Raw genomic sequence first — 21,496 nt, forward strand, 5'->3', positions numbered from 1 at the left:
ATTATTTTATTTACTGCATAAATCATAGTATGTTGGAATTGCTAATTGTTACTGCTAAGAAATTAAAAGGATTTTTTTAATGATAAAGAAATAGGTTCTCGTGTGATATTTTTTAATCATTGTTTAGCAAGATCTGTATAAGCTATAGATTTTGACAGATTTCAATTTTCTGTACAAGTCATCGGAAAACAATGAGGCAAAAATTTGGCACTTGAAACAATAGAGACTTGGTAATGACAGTCCATTTGATATTTTCTGTCCTTCAAACTGCACCTCTAAAACAGTAAATTAACAAATGACGCATTAAAATGATCTGAACAAACTCTCAATTGGAAGACTCAAGTAAATCAGCTTTGTGTACGAGAATCAGGCACGGAAAAGGCTTTGTTTGTTTAAACGTCTGAATAAATCTTGAGAAATAGCATTAATACTAGCAAGGGATTTTGCCAGCTCCATAGCATCACTTGGCCATCCAGCATAGCTAACCCCTTCGACCAACAACGTGTAGGTTGTTTCATTTGGCTGACATCCATTGTCAACCATAACAGCAAGCACCTCAATGGCATCCACCATTCTGTGTGCTTTGCACAACCCAAGAAGAACAATGTTGTAACTAATAACAGTAGGTTGCCACTCACTCCTTTCCATGTCTACCAACAACCCAATGGCTTCATCTACCATCCCATCTCTGCACAAACAAGATATGAGTGAATTATAAGTGATCCTATCAGGATCAACACCGTTGTTCAGCATCTCCAAAACCATCCCCAATGCTCTAATTTTGTCCCCACTACTCCACAGTGCTCCCAACATTGTGTTATATGAACTCACATTTGGAGGACAGCCCACTTCATCAAGCTTCTTAAAGATGGTCAAAGCCTCATCACCTCTTCCCTTCTTACACAGAGACCCCATGATAGTGTTGTAGTTGACAATATCAGGTAACCACCCAGCAGATATCATATCATCCACAAACCCTATAGCCAAATCCACTTTTCCCTCTTTGCAGAACGCAGAAATCAACGGATCATAGCAATAAGCATCAGGGCTCAACCCTTTCTCCTTCATAACCTTTAACAAATCCACAGCCTCCCCAGTTTTGCCATCACGGCAAAGCGAATTAATCAAAACGCTGTAAGTCACAACATTCGGCTCACAACCCTTCAACATCATATCAGACATCAACCTCTCCCCAGTTTCCCATCTTCCCTCATTCAAAAGACCCTTCAAAACCAAGTTGTAGAGGTTCAAACTCGGGGTGGTGCTCAAATTGCAAACAAAGTCAAACGCTCGATACACCAATCCTTGTTTGCACATGCCCCTCACAATCACATTGTAAGTATACATATCAGGTTGAAGCCCTCTTGACATCATCTCATCAAGAAGCTTCATTGCCTCATCAATGCCACCGTGTATGATAGTCGCTTCTATCAAGATAGTGTAAGTGATCACAGTGGGGTTGCAGTTATCTTTCATCAACTGATCCATAACCTTCATAGCCAAATCAAGCTTTCCCCTTGCACAGAGGCTCCCAATGAGAATGTTGTAGGTGACAACATCAGGGGAGAATCCTCTGTCCTTCATTCTTACAAGCACCCCATTTGCAGCATCAAATCTATCGCTCCTGCAGAACCCACTAATCACTGCATTGTAAGCAAAAGCATCAGGGTCACCATGCTGTTCCAGAATCTCCATGACTCGCACCGCTTTCTCCGTTTTCTTGGAAGTGAACAAGCCCTTGATGAGCTTGGTGCAGAGAATGACGTCGGGTTTGTAATTCCTCTTCACCATTTGCTCCAGAAAATAGAGGGCTTCGGTGTACTTGCCCGTTTTGCACAACCTGTTGAGGGCTCTCATGTGATGGGTGTCTCGAAAATCGTAGTGTCGGGGCCCAGTGTCTGAAGAATTCACCCTCCCGTTTCCCTTATTGTAGTTGTTCTTTCGCTTCCTGGGGTTGTCTTCATTTAGAACCGGGATTCTGCATGTGATGACAGCGTTGGGTTTTGGATGCCACGAACTCTTCGAGTTTGTTCGAAGTGAGAGGGTACGCGACAGGAATTCGGTTGAAACTGTTGTCATTGACGATGCTGTGAGTTCAACTTCCGAGTTTCTCTACTCATCGACAAATGGGTACCCACAACGGAAGTGGCAGAGCAAAAATTAGGAGTTGGTTTGTGGATAAGGGGTTGAAAGAGTGCAGTTGGGGCGTGAATCCAACAAACACAAAGAAATCGATTCCAGACCGCAATTATTATTTTATGTTTATTTAAACTTTTTTATCCTATCTTTTTTCGTGTTCATGGATGACACAAAAATGCTCAAAGTGACTTTTCGATTACAATGAATTTGGGAGAGTAATATATGTAAATTTTGACGTTGTTTATTTAAGTAGATTTGAAGATACATGAGAATGAACTTGAAAATAAATTTTTTAATATGTTATATCAATCCAATCTTATATTAATTCTTATAAATTTTATTTTTAAATTCATTTTCAGAATCTATTCAAATAAATAACGACAAAATTTACCTTCAAATTCTTTCACTCACTCTTTCTCAAATGTCGCAAATCCATTCAAATCAACAAACCTAAAAATTGAGTAATATCAATTACCATGTCTTCATGTATAAAATACATAATTAGTAATTTTTTTCAACTTTTAGAAATTCAATAATGTAAATTTACATTAACTAATAGTAAATTATTAATAAATGAATATCATACGTCAATGATTAACGTTAATATTATCTACCAAAGGATTACATAGTTATATTTTTAGAAATTTAAAAAATATCTTATTTTTATACTTTTTGTTAACTGCATGATCATAGAAAAGATTATCAAGTCTAATTTTTTGTTTCTTTTGCTTTCTAATTTCATTTTTCTTTGAAAAAAAAACAAATTCTTGCTCTCTTCCTTTTTCTTTCTGCACTATTATTTGTTCCTTCTCTCTCAATAACCTTTTCTCGTTTTCCTTCGCTTTCTGTCCATTCCAAATATTTCATCACATCACCATTGCCGTACATATTTTATGTTTTTGTTGATTGATTCTAAATTTTAATTGTGAAGAGATCTAGGGTTGTGCCCCTGAAGCTCCCAATCTGAATATCTGAACCGCATTTGTTCCATTTCGATATAGCAGTATCAACTTAATGCATTTTTTTTAAAGGAGGAAAGAAAAATCAAACTTAGGATCAGCGTTGATCTCTGTGCGCAGTGATTTGGTTTGTGAATGAGAGATACGGTAACGAGATTGTTTTAGATGAAAATGGAGGTCGTCGTCACTGATGCGGCGTCGTTGGACGTCGAATTGTTGCTGCTCCCAGACTTTTCCGCTTTGGCACTCAAGTCTAACCACAATTTCATCGAGAAGCTCTTCGACCAATGGTTGTCGCTTCCGGAAAGTAATCGATTGGTAGGCTTCCTTCCGTTTTGGAATCTGAACTTTGCTGCATTGCTGATTTGAGGAGTCTCCTTGATTAGCTTTTGTTCCCTTCGTTGATATATTTGTATGTATACGTGTGCATGAAGAATGTAGCGATTTGAAATAAATCAATGGAGGTGTCGAAAGGGGCGAGATAGTATCCGTGGTTACAAGACAATGATTATTTAGATAATTAAGGTTTGGGGAAAAGATGCATCAGTTTTATATTATGTTAACTCGTTGAGTTGTGGGTCCCGTTCCACACAGATGTGAGAATTATCAATTTTCAGGGATGAATGAGTTGTTCTACTTATTATTGTGTTGTAATCAACTTCAACTGCCATAGCTCTATCTCTTACGACAAATGACCATGGCCAAGTTTTTGTATATCCTATCTACTCCAGAACAATATATATAGATAGGTATAACTGAAATGTATGAAATGCTGGTTGAAAACGCTATACCTTTTGTATTTTGTTTTTGGATTTCCTGAAACTGTTATGCCGTTCTCCTGAACATTCCACAAAAAATAGCCTGCAAAGTTGGTGATATTGTTTTAACATCTCCCTTTTTAATTATGCAGGTAACATCGTTACTCAATGAAGCAAAGTCGGGTGTTCCCTTGAATGTCCCGGGGAATTGCTCTAGTCCAAATGCTACCAGTAATTCTGCGCCTTCCATGTTTCCTGCTGGCACTGCTCCGCCTCTTTCACCAAGAACATCTGGTTCCCCTCGCATTCTGAAACAACGAGTTGGGTTTTCCAATTTGGGTTCCCCTTTGAAAGTTGTCAGTGAGCCAGTTAAAGAAGTGATACCACAGGTTAGGGCAGTCTGGTATGCCTTTCCGTTTAATTTCTAAAATGTATCATAGAATAGGGAAGAAATTAAAAAACTCAAGAATTTGTGAAAGGAGGATAAGACATCCTCCAAAACAGAAAAAGAAAATACCTCCCTGAGAAGAAGAAAACATTCAGCCAAGATGCTCAATCCCATAACATATATTATATATGAAATGACAAATTTTACCTAGACAGTATCGTGCAGAAACACCAAAGAAAGGCTATAAACCATACTATCCCATATATTTATAGAAGGTCGACTGACAGAGACATCCTTAAATATGTGACTTTGCACGACAACCATATGTCCCAAAGAAATGAATGAACTGCAGATTATCACAAAAACTCTTACATTGAGGTTTTTCTTAAGCTTGTTACTTAATAATAAATAGTTGTTCCAAAGTAGAAGGACACTTCCAACCCTGCTGGCAAACCCCCCATGAATGTGTAGCAAATAATTTATACCAATCCTATTAAGAACTGCTGTCCAGTTCTCGTAGCTTAGGTTTTGTTTGATGATAACTTTCTATTGTACTGGGATTGTTATGTGTGTGTTTATCCTTCCTTTTTTCTCGTTTCCTTCCATTTTGATGTAATCACAATTTTTGCTCATTTGCAGTTCTACTATCAAAATGGACGTCCACCTACAAATGAACTCAAAGAACAGTGCTTGTTTAAAATTGATCGAGCATTTCATCGACATATGGATGGCCTGCAGGTTCATGGTGAGATATCACACATAAGTAGCTGATATAGCCTAAAGGGCCATTTTGTTGCACCTGGGGAAAGTGATTTTATATTAGGTTCATGTTTTAATTTTCTAAGTAATCAGATTCTCACACCACCCTCTTTAAGTTGTGTAAAAATAACTTATTTTAAGTATTGCCAGAGATCAAAAGGGGATGTTCTATATAAATTCACTTTCTAATATAATAAAGAGTTGTGGCAGCCAGTTCTGAGAATCATTTTACTTGTTTTCTTTAAATGTCAGAATTCAAATCAATTACTAAGGAAGTTTGCAAGCTGCCATCTTTTTTTTCCACTACTCTTTTCCGAAAGATTGACAATGGAACTGGTGTTGTGACAAGGTGTGTAATTTTTTTTTCTTAAACTTGTTAACTTTTTTGGTGTCATGGATTGGATTCTTGTTTGAGCTGTTGCGAATTTCAAACTTTTAGGTCTAGGTAATGGGCTAGCATAACAAATATCATAAGTCATTCAAAAAGTTTTTTCATAGCTGAACTCCCAATTATTGAATTATTTATTTTTGTAAAAGCATCTTCTTTTGAAATTTGACCCTTTTCCTGACTTGTGATCTACATTATCCATTTCCTCTATCTTGTTCTTCTTCTTTCCCTTTTCCTTTTTTTTTTGTGTGTGTTGAAAATATTTTCCAGCACATTTATATTTGCTTGATGAAATCTCCACCATCACTTGTGGATTCTCTTAAGCCTATGAGTACCTTAACGCCTTGCTATTTTATTGCTTCTTGATTTCAGTTTTGGTAATAAGTTTAATTTTAACGGGTCCACCTTATATATATTTTATTTTCTAAATCTTCTGTTTAATTTTAAGGGTGTTTTATTCTTTGCACCAATTTTTATAACACATATTCTGGCATTGAACCATCCAAGGCTCAAAGGAAGGGAAGCCAGACAGTATTTAGGAGAGGCCAAAGTATAAACTGGAGGACAGGATTACATCTAATGTACTCCTGACTGCATGTTTTTTAATGGTATAGTTTTAATAAGAAATCGAGGAAAGTTTAGTCTAAACTTGAGCTTTGGAAAGAACCTTTGGAATCAAAGGGTTTTTGTTTGCATACAAATAAGGCAAACTATATGTATTAGTATTGCTATTACAGCAAGCAATTAGGGAAAATCAATTGGAAGTGAAACTGGGAGAAGATACTGCACAAGTTTAAAAGTTCAGATATTTGGAATCAATGATGGGAAATCAAAGAGAATGTCACACACAGATGCAACTTGGATGACTAAAACAACAAAGACATTGAGGTTGTGGATGGCACTATATGTTGTCATTTTAGTCGGGAAAGATGTTTGTAGGCATACTGATGAAATGTTTTCAGTGCAAATCCTTTTACTTTTTCTGAATTTCCGTCTTTTTTCACCATATGTTATGCTGGTTGAATTATTGGGTGAAATTTTTTGTATTTGATAATTTATATTGGTTAATTTGGTTCTCTCCTTTAGCCTAATGCAGGCAATCATTGATTAATGGTCTTGTGCCTAGAAGTTATTATTTCCTTATACTTATTCTTAAATTTGTGAAATGTTCATATAGGAACGCATTTGTTGAATATTGGATTAATGGCAACATGTTGACAATGGATATAGCTACGGTAATATTCAAAATATTAAAGCAACCACAGCTGAGTTACATTACTCAGGTTTTTTCTCTAATTTATTTTTCTTTCCTTTTGCTTTTTATTTCTTTTAAATTCCTTCTGTTCATCCTAAAGGTACATTAAGTCTTAGACTATCAAAATATGTCACTTCGTATTTTAATTCAGTTTCATTCTAGGAGGATTTATCTTTTTAAAGGGATCTTGCTTGTTGATTTCTTTGGCTTTCATATTTTGTTCATATCCATCTTTCTTAGAGCAATACTCTACTACATTTCAGGATGATTTTAAGCCTGTGCTTCGTGAGCTTTTAGCAACTCATCCAGGCCTGGAGTTCCTGCAGAGCACGCCTGAGTTTCAAGAGCGATATGGTTTGTAATTGTTTGTTTTTTTTCTGTAAGCATATGGTTTGTAATTGTAGATTGATGCAATGATTTAAAATTCTTCTATCACATGTAGTTCATTGAAACTTTATTTTTCCTATCGAGTGGAAATTTTGTTTCATTTACTAATCAGTTTCCATGAGATATACTCAGGCTTGGTCTTTCTGTGACTTGCCATGGTATCTAATAAGACCCCTATGCCTAAGGTGTATGTTAGAGAACTAACTGAGACATTTTATTCATTCATATATTCCTAACAAGGTTATGGTATTCTATATATATAGAATACCATGACAGAATACAACCCACCTCTTAAGTTGGGTACACACTCACAAAACAACATAAACTTAATACATTTCAACATACCCCCTCAAGCTCAAGTTGGAGCATATAAATCATATGCACCAAGCTTGGAACATATAAACTGAATCCTAGGCCCTCTTAAAGACTTAGTCAAAATATCTGCAAATTGTTCATTAGAATTGACAAATTCTGTAATGAGATCCTTGGACAGCAACTTCTCTCTGATGAAATGACAATCAATTTCTATATGTTTTGTTCTCTCATGGAACACTGGATTGGAGGCAATGTGAAGAGCTGCTTGGTTATCACAATACAACTTCATAGGCTTATTTTCACATAATTTTAATTCTTGAAGGAGTTGTTTGATCCATATAAGTTCACATGTAGCTATGGCCATAGATCGGTATTCAGCGTCTGCACTAGATCGAGCAACAACACTTTGTTTCTTGCTTTTCCATGATACAGGGTTCCTTCCAAGGAGTACACAATATCCTGTGGTAGATCTTCGATCATTTGGACAACCAGCCCAATCTGCATCACAATATCCTTCTAACTCAGTACTTCCCTTGTTCTCATACAACAGTCCATGACCTGGATTCCCTTTTACATATCTAAGGATGCGTACCACGACATTCCAATGATCAATATGAGGATTTTGCATAAATTGGCTCAAAACTCCCACTGGATAAGAAAGATCAGGTCTTGTTATGGTGAGATAGATTAGTTTTCCAACCAACCTTTTGTATCTTTCTGGATCTGAGAAAGGTTCACCATGGTCTCATTAATTTTTTATTTGAGTCCGTAGGACTATCAATGGGCTTGCAATTTGTCAGACCTGTTTCCTCCAAAATATCAAGGACATATTTTCTTTGTGAAATGATGACTCCTTCTTTTGATTGTGCCACTTCAATACCAAGGAAGTATTTCAAACGACCTAAGTCTTTGGTTTGGAAGTGGTTGAACAAATGATCCTTTAATTGAGCAATTCTTGCAACATCATTTCCTGTAATCACAATATCATCAACATAAACCATAAGATAAACACATTTATCAGGAGTAGAATGCCCATAAAACACTGAATGATCTGCTTCACATCGTTTTAATCCAAATTGTTGCACAACATGGCTAAATTTACCAAACCAAGCTCGAGGTGATTGTTTCAAGCCGTAGAGTGAACGACGTAATTTACAAACTAACTTAGACTCCCCCTGAGCAACACGACTAAATCCAGGAGGTTGCTCCATGTATATCTCCTCTTCCAGATCACCATGAAGAAAGACATTTTTAATGTCCAATTGGTGAAGTGGCCACTGTCTAATGACAGCCATGGCAAGAAATAGACGAACACTACTGATTTTGGCCACAGGAGAAAAAGTATCACAATAGTCGAGACCATAAACCTGAGTATATCTCTTTGCGACTAGACAAGCTTTAAGACGATCAATGGCACCAGTAGGACCAACTTTAATAGCATATACCCATCTGCATCCCACGGGTTTCTTATCAGGAGGAAGAGGTACAAGTTCCCAAGTGCCACTATTGTCGAGTGCCTGCATTTCATCAATCATGGCTTGTCGCCATCCAGGGTGATCAAGTGCCTCACGAACATTATTAGGAACTTTGATGTTAGAAAGGGAGGAAACAAAGGAGAAATATGTAGGAGACAGACGATGGTAACTTAAAAAATTATAAACAGGATAAGGATTACGAGTAGATCGAATACCTTCTCGAAGAGCAATAGGCCAAGCCTGATTTGAGTCAAGAGAGGACGAGGAGGATGAAGGATCCATGGTCTGGGAATCTGATGGAGAAGGAGCTGAGTCTCGAGGATCTTCAGGCAAGGAGGAAGGTGGTTGAACAATATCTTGTGCATTCTGAGTTTGAGCTGAAGATGGAGAAGCGGGAATGACCAAGGGATCACATGATGGTATAGGAAGCATCTCTTCAACAGATGAACGATCCTCCTTGGAAGACAAGAAGAAGGGTGTATCCTCAAAAAAGGTGACATCAGAAGACATATAATACCTTCTTGTGGAGGGAGAATAACATCTATATCCTTTTTGAATGCGAGAATATCCCAAAAAGACACATTTAATAGACTTGGGAGAAAGTTTATCAAAACCTGGGGAGACATTATGAACAAAACAAGTGCTCCCAAAAACACGTAGAGAGACATGGTAAAGAGGATCATTTGGAAAAATTACGGAGTTAGGAACTTTATTGTCAAGAGATGAAGAAGGCATCCTATTGATCAAAAAAACAAGAAGTGAGGATTGCATCCCCCCAATGATGAACAGGAACATTAGTATTTAACATCAGGGAACGTGCTGTTTCAATGAGATATTTATTCTTTCTCTCAGCTATGCCATTTTGTTGTGGAGTGTGAGGACATGTTGACTGATGTAAAATTCCTTTGGAAGATAAAAATGAAGAAAATGCAGCAGAAAAATATTCCTTAGCATTATCACTTCTGAGAATTTTAATTGTCTTTCCAAATTGATTCTTAATTTCATTAACAAAGGACATAAAAATGACTAAAAGTTCAGATCTCTCTTTCATAAGATAAACCCACGTACACCGAGAAAATTCATCAATGAAGGTTACAAAATAGTTAAAACCAAAGGAAGTAACTCGACTCGGTCCCCAAATATCAGAGTGAATGGTAGAAAAAATAGACTTACATCGTGTCTTAGATTTCTTTGGATAAGAAGATCTAACATGTTTTCCTAACTAACAAGACTCACAATCTAAGACAGGAATGTGTATAAGACTTGGAACCATCAACTTCAGCTTAGACAAATTTGGGTGACCCAAACGATCATGTAAAATTTTAGGAGATGAAGTTGAAATGCAAGAAACAAAAGAGGTAGGTTTTAGGAAATACAGTCGTCCTGACTCATATCCTTCTCCAATTCGACGACCCGTACCATGTTCCTGTATGACAAAGGAAGTAGCAGTAAAGGTTATAGAACAATTTAATGAACGTGTCAATTGACTCAAGGAGATTAAATTATAAGGACAATGAGGAATATACAAAACAAAATTTAAGTTTAGTGAAGGAGATAAGGACACTTTGCCAATTCCTTGAGATGTCAATTTGGATCCATTGGCAACAGTAACTAACTGAGGAACTTTTTGAGAGGTAATGGAGGAAAATAAACAAGTGTTACCAGACAAATGGTTTGAGGCACCTGAATCAAGAACCCATGAACCTTGACATTCCACAGATTGTGAGATACATGCAGTTGACACACTTGGCACTGAAGGAAACTGACAAAGGCCAGTGGATTTGTCAGACTTGTATCTCAAAAATTCTTGATACTCTTCATTTGAGATTCTTGATACTCTTCATTTGAGATTCTTGCTTCGTATGAGCATTGCACATACCCACTTCGACTACCATGGCCTCCTCGATTAGCTCCTCTCCTTGAAGTGGCAGATAAGGAGAAATTAATTTTAGTGAAGGATGCCATTCTAAATCTGTGAGTAGGATCCAAAACAGAGACAAGGTCTTATGACTATGGGAAATTAGAATCCCTGTCCAACCATACTAAGAAATGAAGCTCATCAACAGTAGACTGTGAAATCTGGTATTAATGAGGAAGAAGGCTCAATATGGAAAACTGAATCTGGTTCCACGAGTAATGAAGCGTAGCAACGCTGAGGGAGAAACTCAGCTTGAGGGAGAAAACCCTAGGTGCAAACAACAGCCACCAAAACAGCAAAGCAAGGGCCAAAACACGCTCAGGAAGCTACGGCGAAACTGTCTGCAGTGGTGCGGTGTCGATCTGACAACGAGAAGGCGGCGCGTGAGGAGCGTGCGGAGGTTTCTGAGGAAGCGACCACCAGGGTTGGGTCGCGCTTCTCGGGGCGAACCTAACCCTTAACTTTGCCTGACAAACGGCGACGGCGGCGAAAAGTGGCGGCAACAACAGTGGCACACTGGGTCTGGCTCTTGATACCATGTTAGAGAACTAACTGAGACATTTTATTCATTCATATATTCCTAACAAGGTTATGGTATTCTATATATATAAAATACCAGAATACAACCCACCTCTTAAGTTGGGTACACACTCACAAAACAACATAAACTTAATACATTTCAACAGTGTACATTAGGATACAGAAGTGGGGTACTGCACTTGATCAGAATAAGGATAGAATTGGGTGCTTAACTAACTGCTAACTTGGCATTAGTGGCCTGGGTTGCGCATAAGTTGTTAGAGAGAGAGAAAGTATAAATAGGTGGTTGTAGGGAAAGTTGACTGGAATTGTCTGAAACTTGGGATAGAATTGGGCTATGTTGAATTTTTCCCTGTTATGATTTTTTTCATCTGCTATTTCTATGCTCTGAATCTCATTGATTCTGGCTGGAACCTCTGTTATTAATACAACTGGAATTGGTTGTTCTATCATAATTTTCTGGTTCCTATCCGTATCTTTGTGATACGTTCCTAGTTCCTGATAATAAAACAAATTTAATTATATGATTAGAAACAAGGATAATTGCAGGCACTGTATAGAAACTAACAATTTTTAAGATGAAGGCATATAAATGGTACTAAAAATGGGCATATTCTTTTTTTTTTTGCCATTCTGTATCAGTTATCCAAAATAAATACGACCATAATATTTGGTTGGAGTGCAGCTCTTTGTTATACTTATACAGATGATTGGACAAGACAAAAGTGAGCTTCATAAGGTGAGGGGGAGGGGCAAGGCTGAAAGCAATGTGTAATTTTGTATAAATAGACTTTTGAACTTCAGTTGTGAGATTAATCAGGGATTTTCCTGCATGTGTTTCACTGTTTCTGATTTTCTAGTAGGAAGAGCATTCTTATGTTTCAGACTCCATTCATGTATCTCATGTTTATATGCATTTACTGTTTACTTTGTAAATTTCAATGTTTCTGATTTTCTAGTGGGCAGAGTATTCCTATAGTTTAGACTCCATTCATGTATCTCATGTTTATATGCATTTACCGTTTCATTGGTAAATTATTGGTTAGGTAGTTCCACTTAATTAACACTGTTAAGAAAGAGCAGACATTGACATTTGACTGAAAGGGTGTCTGAATAAATAACGGATGCAAGTTTATAGTGTTATTGGTGCATTAATTATACATTCATGGTGTATATTCTGTTTCCTATAAATAAAATATTCCATTCTTATAGGCCACTATTATTACAACAAGTACAAAATATATTACTCTGATTTTCAACAAATACTACCCTGTTCCCTTTTAACTATCTTGCAAGGTTTTTATTTAGACATGAATAAATGCAATAAATTTTGTTGATCGTAATAAAATAGTTAAGAAGTTTCCTATTTTATTTACCCTTTTTCATTTCTAGTTCATAATAAAATTGTATTAGTTTTTCCTTTTTCACTTTCATTGCATGTGCAAATAAATAAATTAAAAATTATTAGAGAATTAACTGTATAATTAAAAAAAATATTAATGTTATCTATTTGAATAGAATAGACAAACAGCAACAAAAAATTTCAAAAAACCTGACACGTAAAGGAACATAGAAAGTAATGGCCTAGGTGTTAGTCATCACTAAGTCTATTACTATATATATGGGTGATGTGTCTAACCTATGTGATACAAATTTTACCAAATAAGTTGGATCTTGTTTGTCTTTGAATTCACGTTGTGTTAGAGTCTGTCTAATATTCATGTTGGGTTACCTACAAATATCTCAACACACTTCCTGCTCTAGATATCAAATGTCTAGCATTAATGGTGTGCAAAGGTGTCCGACTTTGCTTAAAGTGAAAAATATGGTTAGAATGTAGTCGCCCTGTAACTTTAGGAATCTTCCTCCCTTGAGCCTACTTTTTATTTTGAGGGTGAACAAGCTCAGTCCATTTTAATATGGTATTAGAATTTAGAGCATTGCCATTCAGTGGGAACTGTCCTGGCACAGTTCCACTGCCAGACTCCTTATTTAAGTATGGAACCAATATGTTTTTAAACATTTTTCCATAATTTCCAGGTTAAATCTTTAACAAACTTTCTGGTAACTTCTATTTCAACCCTAATTTTTAGTTCCTGCTGCCAAGTCCTCCTTCCAGTGATCGGAAATTAATAGACTCCCTCTCTATGTTCGTCTTTAAATTCTCCCCCTTAAATCCAACTGGGTAAATAGGTCAGTTAAGCAGTTATTTAATTAAATCGTGTTCTTATCACATGATAGCTTATATCGTAAATTTAGCTACGAACTTATTGGAATGTGCTAAAAGAAGCTTATGAGAATTATAAGCCATTTTCGATACTCCAAATAAATTAAGCAGAAGCTTTTCCAGTGGCCACCTAAAGGTGATTGTTGAAACTTGAAATCTATGCCAGTTTGGTTTTAACTGGTCTTGATTTCTGGTGCAATATTATTTAGTATTGAGTACGCTAATCTTAATTTATTTTTTCAATGTCCCAGCTGAAACTGTAGTATACAGAATCTATTATTACATTAATAGATCTGGAAATGGTTGTCTCACTTTGAGGGAACTGAAGCGTGGAAACATAATTGATGCAATGATGCATGCTGATGAAGAAGAAGATATCAACAAGGTTTTGAGGTAGATAAGCTATGATTATCTTTAACCTTACACAATGTCTCTGTTTAGGTGCCAAAACATTGTCATACCAAAATATACTGATTGTTTTTACTTTACCTGATAATTGATTGTAGGTACTTCTCTTATGAGCATTTTTATGTTATATACTGCAAGTTTTGGGAGCTGGATACAGATCATGATTTCCTGATAGACAAAGAGAATCTTATCAGATATGGTAACCATGCGCTTACCTACCGAATTGTTGATAGAATATTTTGTCAGGTTTGTGTAAATTACATGTTTCCTCTGTCTTTGAGATTTAATTGTTTCTAACTTCAGTAACAAACCCAACACCCATTCTCTTTTGAATGCATATATTTAGTTCAGTGTCCATCCACTTTTATTTTTCAAATCATTTATTGAAGATGCAGATTTTGACTTGCTTCAATATTATCTTTCAGATCCCAAGAAAGTTTACCAGTAAGGCTGGGGGAAAGATGGGATATGAAGATTTTGTTTATTTCATACTGGCAGAGGAGGATAAACCGTCTGAACCAAGTCTTGAGTATTGGTATTTGCTTCTCATTCATTATCTATATTTCATTTGTTGGTTCTTTTTTTTAAAGGAGTTTTCAGATTAGTTTCTCATGATGGTGCTTTGCTAGATTAGGCATATGGATAAAATGTGCTTTATTTGATTGGATTTTGAATGGTGCACATCCCTGTGCTGGGATCCATTCTTTATGAAGCTTTATCTGTAGCTGGACGTCTAGAACTTTAGGTTGGTGCTAGGAACATAGGTACCATGGGGTGCCCAAGCTCCACATTGAGTTGTGTGGAATGCTTGGTGGAGTATTTAAGTGTTCTTTTTCTCCCCATTTAATATCTAGCTTTTAAAGGTCGGTTCCCCAACTGTCTTGGTACTTATCAGTATACTTTTCATCCTTTGCAAAGTGTCGGAGCAAAATGATATACTTTACATTGTAACAGCTCTTTTATATCTTCACCAGAAAGCATGCAAATTGGTAGACAGTGGATATTTTACTTTGTGGTTAACATGTTTTCCAACTTTTTAACCATAATCGTATGGGCTGACTTGAAAATATTACTGTTAGGTTCAAGTGCATAGATTTGGATGGAAATGGAGTTCTGACAAGAAATGAACTGCAATTTTTTTATGAAGAGCAATTGCATCGGATGGAGTGCATGGCCCAAGAGCCTGTGCTTTTTGAGGACATATTATGTCAGATAATTGACATGATTAAACCTAAGGTTTGCCTTTCCGTCTTTTGCTGATTGTTTGATCTGTTATTGTAACATTGTTAGGTAACATTTCATTACCTGGAAAAGTGAGTGCAGATCTAGTGAGAAGTTTAATATTTTTTTCCTGGAATAAAGCTTATCCCAAACATTTTGTCCCCCCTTCTCTTTTCCTCTATATCTTTGGTTGGTGTCATGTCAGTGTTGATTTATTATTTTGATGTTTTTTTAATCTGTTGAAAATTTTCGCTCTGCAGGATGAGAGCTTTATAACTCTGCGTGATCTGAAAGGTGGTAAACTTTCAGGAAGTGTTTTCAACATCCTGTTCAATCTCAACAAGTTCATGGCCTTCGAAACTCGTGACCCATTTTTGATCCGTCAGGTGCATGAAATATTTGATAAATTTTGTTGCATTGTTGAGTTGTGTGTGGGCTTGGCTACTGTTAGTGACATCGTTAGTAATTGGTATGCATGTTTTTGTGTGATTAGGAACGTGAGAATCCAACATTGACAGAGTGGGATCGATTTGCTCATAGAGAATACATCAGGCTTTCAATGGAAGAAGACGTAGAAGATGTCTCCAACGGAAGTGCAGAAGTCTGGGATGAATCACTGGAGGCTCCTTTCTAAACATATCTTAGGTAAGTGTTTTTGAAATAAGACTTTTCTTTTGACTTCTGACCATGCTACGTGCTTAGAAGTTTGATTTCTGTTACTTGAAAGGTGAAATCAGGAACTTGAGGTCTTCGTTCAGTGCAATATCTATTCCCTCCTCTCTTTTTTTAACATTCTGAATTTCTCTTACTTTGGGCGTTGTATGTGTGTGTGTGTATTAGCACAGGGATGAAAAGAAATTAATGCCCAATAACTGATAGACTGGCCATTATTCAGAGACACTGGGCTCAGGATCAGCTTTAAGTGGGGACTGTGCCAATTTTGCTTCAACTAGTGGGAAATTCCGAAGCTAAGAAAATGTGATTTTGGTGGGCAAGTTCCAAAAATATTCTGATATGCTGGTAGTGATAAAACTTTGGGTCATTATCATGGAAGTTTTGTTGCCTTCTGTGGCTATCCATGCAAAATGAGGACGTTTTCTGAGAAGATTGAATATTATTAACAACAGTGAGTATGTTATTCGGGAGACCCAAGTTGTTAAGGAACATAAGTAGCAATATTTTCTCACCTTTGGAACTTTTAGTTGTTTGCTTCAGTGATCGACCCCCTTTTGCCCCAGATCTGTTGAAGAGTGCATTTGTTTCATCATCTCTGGTTGCCGTCTTTCACTGAATATTTTTGTTAGGCATCGTAGAATTTAACGAGTAATGCTAGACAAATAAAAATGTCACATTTTTTTTTCTGGATGATGAGATTTATCTTTCAAGATGTATGCAAGGATTATAGTGATTCTTCCGTATACATAATAGTTGACTATTTTTTTCTATTGGGAGGACGGTGGGCTGAAGACGGTGTACGTTTCATCCAATCGCTTTGTACATTGCATATATTTCTTTTGAACCATCCTACTTTTGTCTGGTATTTTTCTTGAAGAAAGACGCAGATATAGTGATCTACACCGTTATTGCTAAATCCAGTTGAAGTTTGAAGGTGACCAAGAGCCCATTTGTATTAGGTTTAGGAGCGAAAAGAAAAGTTGCTTTAGGATTTGAGATTGACTTATGAAAAAATGGAGCCTAAGTAAGAAATCAGTATCTGGAAAATGTTACCGAGACTATTTAAAGGTCAACTAGTGATGGGTTTGGGATTGATCAATTCTACTGGTAATTTATTGACACAGTATAGAGTCAGTATTTTTGGGCTAAGTCTTAATTACTAATCAATTGTTTGACTGGAGAGGTGCAGGCTTTATTGACTCATTTTTTAATCATATTTGAACTTGTATAAGTGCATCTGGCTATACTTATAAATTGAAAATTATCGAAGTATTAATTTGTTAAATAAATGAGAGTTAACATAAAATTGTAGTGCATCCCTTCTCTCTAATCCAGAGTGGTGTTTTTTGGGTGAAGAGTGAAGACCAGTGGGTAGAAAGAGGAAATTGGAGTGGCATAAAGCTATGCAACGTGGTCGCTGATAGTACTCTTCTCTCCAATATCTGGATCGATTGTCCTGTCTTGTACGTTGCACTGTCCGGTAAGTCATACGGAGTCAGCGATTTAACAAAAAAAAAATAATCTTAACCTTTTTTAAGGTGCTCTTTTCTTAATGGCTACATATCCGGAAAAGCTGTGGTCCATATGCTTATCATCATTTTCAATGGACCCCAGCCCAATAACTTTTCTTTACCTTTCTAATACAAAATACATTTCACTATTAACAAAAGAGAAAATTGACCCCAAACCAAGCCATCCGTTCTTCGATTTAGGCAAAAAAAATATTGCCATGGTGGAGGGAACACTCACTTGGTACCCCACAAATCTTCCACTTGTTTAATTCGATCAAAATATCTTTCGCTTTTTTTAAATTGGAATTTAATTTTTGTGGCCGTTAGATCGTTCCAGTTTATAGATTAGATAGAATGCTAAATCCCACCCCCTTTAGTTAGAAAAATTAGTTTCACGAGTATATTCTGGAGATATTTTGTTATTAATATATTCCTTTTGGTATACTTTTATTTTTAGAATGATATACTTTTGTATTGTATAGGTTGTATATAGGATGTCCTCATGTGTTTGGATCTGTTTGGTTTAGAATAAATTTGAAGAAGAGTGAGTAGATGAGTTTGATGGGATGGAAAAAAGATTGTGTTATTTGGATTAAGAAATAGGTGTGATTTGAATAGATTTGAGACGAATATTTGTGAAATTTTGTATATAATGTGATGAATATGATAGGTTTAAAAAATATTTTAATAGATAAAATTATATAATTATTATTTTACCTTTGAAAATAAATGTGATAATTTTAATTTTAAATGGAAATGATATTAAAATTGGTATTTATAATTATAAAAAATTAAATTAGGAAGATAAAATTAAAAGAGAACTGTAGAGAAAAAAATTAATTTCATTTTTTAAATACTATGGTGGCGCTATGTTTGACATCCACCAGACAAAATATACCCATTTAAACACTTATAATTGACAACTTAAATTATCTACCAAATTAAAAATCATTTAATAACTTAAATAATAATATTTTAATTATATTTATTTTATTTTACTGTACTATTTTAAAATAGGTAATAAAATGACTGTGGACGTATTATTTTCCTTACACCGTGAATTCATTCTCTATCTCGGAATCCAGCACTCAAGTGAGACTAATTTTGACTTTGTGTATAACTTGAGTAGTATTTCCTCACTTACAAATTTCTTCAAAATCACCGAAACAAACAGTAACCCATCCTCACATTAACGCATGAATAACGTGACACCCTGAAATAAACACACTGTTAGATTTGATTGTAAAGAATATATTACAATAACCTTCTTTTGAAGAATTTACGAAAATTATATTTTTATTTTATTTTTTTTAATAATTTAAATCCAATCTAGAACACATATTAAAAATAATATAGAGCTTATCGCATATGAAATTAAAAGAAAAAAAAGGAAGAAATATAGGAAATGGAATAATAATAATAATAATAATTGGACAGTTTCGTGTCAAATCTAATTAGGAAAAAATACTTGATAACATAAAGTATGATAAAAAAAAGAGTCTGAATGAGTTGGTGTCATACAAGGAATGGGAAAAGAAAAGGTGGTGTGACAGTATAAGTTAGGTTGTGAGCTTGAAATCAAAGTCTAGGTGTGAGCAGCCCATAGAGGTGAAGTCAGCTACTTTACCAAACTTGAGGCTCAATACAAATGTCATGCGAAATTCTGACTATTAAAGTAATTAAGACTTTCGGTTTCCAGGAGGTATATTCTAAGGATAGCCTTTCCTTATGCCAATTCGTTTACTCCCCGTGTTCATATGCAAAGAAAAAAGAAAAAGGCATCAAAGAGAATCCTCCTTTATAAAACCATTAAAATAAGCACTTGCAAAACAACAACAAGATTCAACTTGTATAACAAGAAACCAAATTCGTTTCTCTAATTCAGGCCTAATAGTTATAGTATTGGTTAAAGGGAAGGGTGATAAGAGGTGTAGGCAGAGCGTGAAAGAAACGTAATGTGAGAGAAAGAAAGAGAGAGTTAAGTTGAGAGAGTGAAGAAGTGGTATCCAAAAACGAATATTCCATTTCAATACTCCGCCACATATTGGGTCCCTTTCTTTCCCCATCTTTCGCGCTTCCCCTTTTTTCTATAAAAACAGAGTAACCAAACAAACCCCACAACACAACACAAAAGAGAAAAAGAAAAAACGGAAGAAAGAAGAATGTGCGAAGCGCTGAAGACGCAGTACCAGGTAAACGAGGAGATCGGTCGTGGACGGTTCGGAACCATCTTCCGCTGCTTCCACCCTCTCTCCAACGATCCCTACGCCTGCAAGGTCATCGACAAGTCTCTCCTCGCCGATTCCACCGACCGCGAGTGTCTCCAGAACGAACCAAAATTCATGACCCTTCTCTCTCCTCACCCTAACATCCTTCAAATCTTCGATGTCTTCGAGGACGACGATTATCTCTCCATCGTCATGGACCTCTGTCAGCCCCACACGCTCTTCGACCGCATCGTTAACGGCCCAATCTCCGAGACCCAGGCGGCCGTCCTCATCAAGAGCCTTCTCGAAGGCCTGGCCCACTGCCATCGCATGGGCGTGGCCCACCGCGACATCAAGCCCGACAATGTTCTCTTCGACTCCGCGGATAATCTCAAGCTCGCGGACTTCGGGTCGGCGGAGTGGTTCGGCGACGGGAGCACCATGAGTGGCGTGGTGGGGACGCCGTACTACGTGGCACCGGAGGTTGTGATGGGAAGGGAGTATGATGAGAAAGTTGATGTGTGGAGCTGTGGTGTTATTTTGTATATAATGTTGGCAGGGATTCCCCCTTTCTATGGAGACTCTGCTGCCGAGATCTTTGAGGCTGTGGTTAGGGCTAACCTTCGCTTCCCTTCTAGAATCTTCCGGAATGTCTCCCCCGCCGCCAAGGATCTCCTCAGAAAAATGATCTGTCGAGACCCTTCTAGAAGGTTCTCAGCAGAACAAGCCTTGAGTAAGTTCATCACTTTCTGGGGAACGAGTCTTCGTGTTCGTGTTTCTCGTTAATTTTGGGGATTTTGTGCTGATGGGTTGTTTTCTTGTTTGTAGGACATCCTTGGATCTTGAGTGCTGGTGACACAGCTCAGTTGACTTGAACGTGAGATGAATGCAATGGAGGTAGATATACATATATAGAGAGAGAGAAAGAGAAAGAGAGACACGACCTAAGCTATCTTTACTTGGTTGGAGTAGCTGATTTTGCCCCTTGTCTTTGTTCTCTTCTACTATTACAATAAGTTGGTCTACTCGTGGTGGCAGAGGAAGGAACGGAGCAGAGGAAGCTTCTGTAAATTCTGGTGGTTGCAAGTAGATTTTTTCCCTTTTTGTTTTTTTATCATGGAATCTGAGAGAGACTCTCTATGTATGTATGTATGTGAGTCCAGAGAATCTTGTTTTCTTCCACTCTCGATGATTTTCTCTGTATAGAAAGTGAGAAAGTGGGTTATCTCCCTGACTCCCCCACTACACAGTGGATTTTCAAACTGCCTCTGTTGTTCTTGTAAATGCAATAACCATAATAATAATGATAATTTTGAGTGAACATGTTACTGGCTTCTCCATCTCTTTTCATCTCAACGTATTCATTTCTCTTTTCTTTTGGCCTCATTATCAAATTAAATACAGATTCTGCTATAAAAGAATCAATTCAGAGAGGAAGGAAAGACAGAGGAAGAAGATGAACCTTCAAACGAACATTTTAGTTGTTATTTTATTGATAATTTTAAATTTTATATAGTTCGAACATTAAATTTGACACACCAAGAAGATCTATGATGTGTGTTTCAGATACTCACATGTCAAATTTTGTGTGTACTTTCAGCAACAATTTAGTCTTGCTGAAATTTCAAGCCACAAAAGGAACCAACCTGTCATCAAGGTTTACAGAGTCTTCAGCACGACTAAAGACTTCTTTTCTTTGGAATAAAATATCCTTAATTAGAATTAATTCAACCCATTTTCATAAATTTTAAAATTTCAATTTCCAATTTCAACCTATGCATATTATCATAGCATTAGTATTTATATGTCGTCCTCCTCGTCTTATAATTATTAAAAAATGTTTAAATATTTATTTTGATATACTTTAATTTTTGCAAAATGAATCTTTTAAAAATACAAAATGTTTAATTCAACTGAACCCAGTTACAATCAAATTAAGTTGTTAAATATAAAATATATAAATCCA

At 36.4% G+C, this 21,496-nt stretch overlaps 3 protein-coding genes across 5 annotated transcripts; 2 read left to right on the forward strand and 1 right to left on the reverse strand.

The window, feature by feature from the left end:
• Positions 1-192: 192 nt before the first annotated feature.
• Positions 193-2,222, reverse strand: LOC124834465 (uncharacterized). Its single transcript, XM_047309164.2, has one exon. It carries the CDS (start codon positions 2,077-2,079, stop codon positions 367-369), a length of 1,713 nt encoding a protein of 570 aa, XP_047165120.1. The 5' UTR covers positions 2,080-2,222; the 3' UTR covers positions 193-366.
• Positions 2,223-2,899: 677 nt separating this feature from the next.
• LOC124847514 (putative serine/threonine protein phosphatase 2A regulatory subunit B''delta) lies at positions 2,900-16,664 on the forward strand. 3 transcript variants are annotated; one of them, XM_088096418.1, is made up of 13 exons: positions 2,900-3,416; positions 4,009-4,245; positions 4,884-4,989; positions 5,256-5,352; positions 6,569-6,674; positions 6,910-7,000; positions 13,760-13,901; positions 14,015-14,162; positions 14,342-14,451; positions 14,996-15,152; positions 15,398-15,523; positions 15,631-15,782; positions 15,978-16,664. In XM_088096418.1, the coding sequence occupies exons 1-12, from the start codon at positions 3,264-3,266 to the stop codon at positions 15,769-15,771; spliced, it is 1,614 nt and encodes a 537-aa protein (XP_087952544.1). In that variant the 5' UTR covers positions 2,900-3,263; the 3' UTR covers positions 15,772-15,782; positions 15,978-16,664. The 3 variants fall into 3 exon arrangements, with proteins under 3 accessions (XP_087952544.1, XP_087952545.1, XP_087952547.1); XM_088096419.1 differs by lacking the exon at positions 2,900-3,416 and adding an exon at positions 3,431-3,847; XM_088096421.1 differs by lacking the exons at positions 2,900-3,416; positions 5,256-5,352 and having other exon boundaries at positions 4,221-4,245.
• A 2,758-nt stretch (positions 16,665-19,422) lies between these two features.
• LOC124847516 (phosphoenolpyruvate carboxylase kinase 1-like) lies at positions 19,423-20,851 on the forward strand. Its single transcript, XM_047325020.2, has 2 exons — positions 19,423-20,263; positions 20,359-20,851. The coding sequence occupies exons 1-2, from the start codon at positions 19,486-19,488 to the stop codon at positions 20,403-20,405; spliced, it is 825 nt and encodes a 274-aa protein (XP_047180976.1). The 5' UTR covers positions 19,423-19,485; the 3' UTR covers positions 20,406-20,851.
• The last annotated feature ends 645 nt before the right edge of the window (positions 20,852-21,496 follow it).

The sequence above is a fragment of the Vigna umbellata genome, chromosome 8 (assembly GCF_029865625.1).
Source record: "Vigna umbellata cultivar VRB3 chromosome 8, Vumbellata_1.0, whole genome shotgun sequence".
In the NCBI taxonomy this organism is placed as follows: domain Eukaryota; kingdom Viridiplantae; phylum Streptophyta; class Magnoliopsida; order Fabales; family Fabaceae; genus Vigna; species Vigna umbellata.

Excerpts from the sequence above, each read along its gene's own strand:
- LOC124834465 (XM_047309164.2), bottom strand. The coding sequence starts at position 2,079 with ATGACAACAGTTTCAACCGAATTCCTGTCGCGTACCCTCTCACTTCGA.
- LOC124847514 (XM_088096418.1), top strand. The coding sequence starts at position 3,264 with ATGAAAATGGAGGTCGTCGTCACTGATGCGGCGTCGTTGGACGTCGAA. Across the intron at positions 5,353-6,568 it reads GGAACTGGTGTTGTGACAAG|GAACGCATTTGTTGAATATT; the intron begins GTGTGTAATTTT and ends ATGTTCATATAG. Across the intron at positions 14,452-14,995 it reads GAACCAAGTCTTGAGTATTG|GTTCAAGTGCATAGATTTGG; the intron begins GTATTTGCTTCT and ends TATTACTGTTAG.
- LOC124847516 (XM_047325020.2), top strand. The coding sequence starts at position 19,486 with ATGTGCGAAGCGCTGAAGACGCAGTACCAGGTAAACGAGGAGATCGGT. Across the intron at positions 20,264-20,358 it reads CTCAGCAGAACAAGCCTTGA|GACATCCTTGGATCTTGAGT; the intron begins GTAAGTTCATCA and ends TCTTGTTTGTAG.